At 35.7% G+C, this 5140-nt stretch overlaps 1 protein-coding gene across 1 annotated transcript; it reads right to left on the bottom strand.

Moving 5' to 3' along the window:
* Nucleotides 1-1337: 1337 nt before the first annotated feature.
* LOC110670740 (BTB/POZ domain and ankyrin repeat-containing protein NOOT2-like) lies at nucleotides 1338-4566 on the bottom strand. Its single transcript, XM_021832903.2, has 2 exons — nucleotides 3786-4566; nucleotides 1338-2964 (listed from the first exon to the last, which is right to left on the bottom strand). The coding sequence occupies exons 1-2, from the start codon at nucleotides 4248-4250 to the stop codon at nucleotides 1996-1998; spliced, it is 1434 nt and encodes a 477-aa protein (XP_021688595.2). The 5' UTR covers nucleotides 4251-4566; the 3' UTR covers nucleotides 1338-1995.
* Nucleotides 4567-5140: the final 574 nt, after the last annotated feature.

Below are 5140 nucleotides of genomic sequence, written 5' to 3'. Positions count from 1 at the left end.
ATTAGCATTTATCTTCTGATGGAATTGGCGCACTATAAATCAATATATTATAATTCGAAATGCATGCAATCAACAACATTTATATGCAATACCTGATAATTCAAAGCCTTGTATCTACTAATATATGCCATTAACAACAAAAGAGGGGATTGGGGGTGGGGACTAATATATTTTCTTTTCTATTACCTCATAAAAGAGCTCAAAACCATACCAAAAATTAAGTAATCAAATTTAATATGAGTAAGCTAACTATTAATCACTTAATTGATGAAGCCCATTTTTATTAAATGCATAATGTACTTTTTTTAATAAGTAAATTTTTATTTTATTAATAAATAAAATTAAGGAAAAATTTAGCATAAACATTGCCAACTAAAAGTCAATAGGCTTTTTCCCTACACCTAACCTAGGCAACAACATGCAAAGTGAAAAGACCTAGAGGAAAAATACATAAGGTGCTGATCTTTGAGGTAAAAAGAAAGCATGATTGATACTTCTTTCCAATAGCATTAAAATAGATAATCAAGAAAAATGATTCACATAGCCCTAAATCCCAATTGGCATATGAAAACCTAAACTCTAAAAGAAGTATAAAGCTCAGATTTTGAGCAGAAACGTACAGCATGAGTGGCTAACAAATGTTGATTTAACACTACAATACTGCAGGATTAACATGATGACCATGAAACAGCTCCAAAAATAGACTAGGATTAATATTTCTTGTTTCTTTTACGACGGAGAAAATCACAACAATGACCTATAATGGAGACTCAATCTGGCGGTAATATAATGGTTTGAGCAAGAGAGACAGAAAAGAACATGATGAATGGAAGAAAATAGAGAAGGTGAAGATTAAAAGAGAAAAAGGGAGATACCAAGAAACCCACCAGTGGGTTTAGAAAAATAGAAAGTAACAATTTTAAAAGAAGGCCTAGGGTTTTAGGTGTGGAGTATCTGTCTCATTGGAGTTATAAAAGACCAAATAAGGCAAGAGAAGAAGGGGGGACAAAAAAGAGGATTTACATAGAGGAGAATCCACGTTTAGATAATACCAATATATTAAGCTGTCGTGTGAAGTCTCACTCAATGTTGCATCCATGCAAGACAAGCAATCAAAAATTGTCCATAAGCCACACATGATGATGGTGATGATTTTTCTCTAAAATAATTAAGACCCAGAAATTACATCCAATCAACCTTCTCCAAAAGAACATGAATGAGAGAAGAAAAATGGGAAAGGGAGGAAGAGACAGCTCATTTCCATCAATAGAATATGCAGTACTCCATGTCCAAACAAAGCCATATCATGAACCAAGAAACCCCACCATTAGAAATCATAAATATAAAAAATCAGAATCCTGCCTTCTAATTTAAGTTCCTTACAATAACTTAATTATATATGTATATAATTATCATGAAATTAATGAATATAATTATGTATGAATATGCATATATGTATATTTTGATGATGGAATCGGTGGGTGGGGGGACAAGAAAATAAAAGGGCTCAATATATAGGTGATTTAACAATAAATACAAAGGAGTTGACAGGCCGGGTTTGAAAAGATTGACCTCTTTCTCTCTCTCTCTAACTCTATCTCTCTCTTCTTCGTCTCTATCTCCTCCAGATTATATCAACATCCCATCTTCTCAAGAGAGAGAGAGAGAGAGAGAGCAAAGGCTCAGATTCTCCTTGTCTCATCCCATGAGAAAAGATACATCCCATCTCCAATGAAACTGCACTTCTTCGTATGATGGTTATTGAAAGCCTACAAAAACCAAAACAAAACAAATCCACGCACACAACAGAGAGAAAGGGAGAAACAAAAATGAAAAGAGAAGACAGCAAAAAGAAAGCAAGTGAAAGAACGAACTGACAAGAAAGGGATATATATATATATATATATAATCCAATAATAATAGAAATAGCCTCGATGAGCTTTCATGAAGTTTTTACTTGGCTTTATATATATATATATGTTGTGGAGAGATGAGCTAGAAGTCGTGAGAGTGGTGGTATATTGTTGGGTCATGCCGGCTCATGGCATCTCTCTGGCTGTTATGACTACTATCATCGTCTCCTTCCATTCTTGATCCCATTTGGCCTGAACCGGTAGCTCCAAGATTCAAATAAACCAATCTTGAATCAAGATTCAAGTTAGCGAGATTGCTACCGCTGCTGCTGCTGTTATGTTCTTCGCTTAGGGGTGGATAAATTGGAGTTGAAGTAGGTGCATCAACACTTCCTTCTTCACGTGAAAGAACCAAAGCTGCAGATTGGACAAGCTCAAGACACAGCCTAAGCTTGTTGGGCTCAATGTGTGCTAACCCCGGGACTGCCCCCTTAAATAGGAAGTCGGAGGTTAGGGTTCGAAGAATGTCGAGAGGGGTCACACCATCAACCGTTCTTACATTAGGGTCAGCATGGTGGTCTAGAAGAACTGCAACCATGTCCGGTGACACCATTTCTGCCGCGATATGAAGTGGGGTTTTTCCCGCTGGTCCGGCTGGATAGTTAACATCGGCTGCACCCAATTCAAGCAAAGCCTTAACCACTTCTCTGCTACAATTTTCAACTGCATAATGTAGAGCCAATGCTTCATCAAGATTTAGGCCTTCACCCATTACCATAAGCTTCACTAGTTCCACATCAGAAGAGTCTAATGCCCTTCTCATTCTTCGAATCTTTTGGTCCTCAAGATCAGCTGTAAGATCGTGGTGGTGGTGGTGATGGTGAGGCATTAGTGATCTGCGAGCAAGGGAAGATTTGAGGCGTAGCTCTTCAATTTTGGCCACAACATCTATGGGAAGGTGTTTCGCTAAAACTTCAGGTGGTAGGCCTGATTTGGCCACAAGATGGGAGCAAGTAGTCCAAAGTTGGTGCATGTCTTGCTTTCTTGAAGCAATTAGGACTTTCATAACGTCTTCAATTGAAGCCTTCTCTACCATGGTAGCCAATTGCTTCTGCGGTGCAGAAAAAAAAATATTTGAAAATGGATTAGTTTGTAGATGATAGCCTTACATATCATATGCATTTAATTATATTTGGGATAAATTCAGTTTAATTTCGTGTTCTATTTTTTTTAACAATTATAAACCCAAATGAGGAAAGTTTTACATTTGGGACAGTTTCAGTAAGCATACTGTGGAAAACAAGACTGGAGGTCAGGAGCTTTATATAGAAAGTCTTGGATATGCAAGATTAAGATTGAAAATTCCAACTAAAGAAATTCATGAAAACAAGATGTTTAGAACTCTTATACATGAAAATAGTATATTTTATCAACAGAAGGAGAAGCCGGAACAGAAGCCAAGAACAAGGAGAAGAAGAAAGAATAGTGTATTGGAAAATTAAAACAATAATTGGATTAACTGCTACAAATAAAAAGTGTTAGATGAATACTAGAGGAAAGAAAGTTACTAAATGTGCTCAAATGAACAAGAAAGTTAAAGAACTGATTGAACAAAAAGATGCACAGAATATATGAGCAGCAAGAGAGAAGAGATATGACCCAACAACTCATCACTCAGCCACTCCACCATGAGATAATAAGAATTCCCAAAAACAATAACAAAAAAAATTAAGAAAATAAAGAATTTAAAACCTACTTCAAAAAATCCCTTCCCACTTCCCAAAAACAAAGACCCAGAAGTGACTCCATACCCACAGAATAATAAGACTACTCCACACACAAATCAAGAGTGGTTGAGAGAGAGAGAAAGAGAAGGAAAAAGAAAGAAAGAAAGAAAATGGAATGATGATTAAGAAGAAAGAGATAATAGACCTGAGTGAGCAATGCAAGCTGTTCAACTCCAAAGTATCTAGCGGCAGCAAGAGTGTCGAGAGCAAGATCAACGGCTGAGGTGCAATGCGTGTGCCAACACCCTCTCTCACCACAATTAGGCCTTGGCTCATGCTTTTGAGGCACAACAGAGACTTGTCCACTATACAAGAATTGTAACAGCAACAAGAACACCTCATATCCCACTGAGTTCACTGGTATAACATTTGGCCTTGAACCCGGTGATCCCACCGGGTTTATCCTTGATCCAGATGGGTCTAGCCACGATGGTGGGTCGGGTCCACAAAAGAATTTCCTAAAGAAGAGGCTTCTTGCTGCTAAAATACACCTGTGAGCATGGACTAAGCGACCCTCTACACTGAAAGTTACATCAGAGAAGGCTTGGCCATTGATGAGCAGATTGAGGTAGTCTAGAGAGAGAGATCTTAAAGAGTCTTCAAGGGTCATGGTTAAAGTAAATATAATTTTTCTCTGGTGTTTTTCTTTCTTTATTAGGGTTGTTGCTGTATGAGAAAGGAAAAAATAAACAAATAAAAACAAGAAGAACAAAGAGAATTGCAGATGCAAAGGTTTCAAGAAGCCAGAAGAGAGAGATAACAGACTTCTATTTTTTCTTTTTTCTTTTTTTTTTCCTCTTCTTGATTTTGAGTTCTTGCAGAGGATGATGATGATGATGATGGGTAGTGTTTTACCGTGTTCAAGAGAGAGATTCTTTTCTCTCGATGGAGAGGTGTGGTAGAGAGAGAGAGAGAGAGAGAGAGAGAGAGAGAGAGAGAGGGCAATATGAGTGGCTATTCTGGGCGGCTGAGCTATTTAAAATAAAAGACGAGAGAAAATAAACTAATAAATAAATAATCAGATAAATTTGCTTTTTTATAATAAACTAGAAAGAGAAAAAGCAAAAATATGTGAGCATTTGATTAAAAAAATTATATATATATATATATATATATATATATATATATATATATATATATATATAATTTTCAATTGAAACTATATATGGTAGCTTATTCAGGGCAAAATCATGTTCTTTATGACTTAATTGTGTTGACTCGTAGAGTAATATGTATGGGCCATCCTTTCATTTTATTATTATTATTATTATTATTATTATTATTATTATTATTATTATTATTATTATTAATTTCATTTTTAATGTTTGATCAAGGACTGGTGTGCTCTCTCTAGATCTAACTAGTTTACTTGGCCCTTTGAAATTTCTTATTTTCTAGCATTTATTGTTTGGAATCAAATGAGAGGTTGAGTGCTTTATTATGCCCCTAAAAAATTGTACTATAACATGTATTTTATTTTTTAAATAATTGAAAAAAAAT

Source organism: Hevea brasiliensis, chromosome 3 (assembly GCF_030052815.1).
Source record: "Hevea brasiliensis isolate MT/VB/25A 57/8 chromosome 3, ASM3005281v1, whole genome shotgun sequence".
In the NCBI taxonomy this organism is placed as follows: domain Eukaryota; kingdom Viridiplantae; phylum Streptophyta; class Magnoliopsida; order Malpighiales; family Euphorbiaceae; genus Hevea; species Hevea brasiliensis.
Note: the sequence above shows the minus strand (reverse complement) of the source record. Positions and strands in the feature narration are given on the sequence as shown.

What these genes read in the sequence shown, in the direction of transcription:
- LOC110670740 (XM_021832903.2), bottom strand. Translation starts at nt 4,250, where the DNA reads ATGACCCTTGAAGACTCTTTAAGATCTCTCTCTCTAGACTACCTCAAT. An exon ending in AGCTTGCATTGCTCACTCAG is followed by an intron (nt 2,965 to 3,785) that starts GTCTATTATCTC and finishes TCTGCACCGCAG; the next exon opens with AAGCAATTGGCTACCATGGT.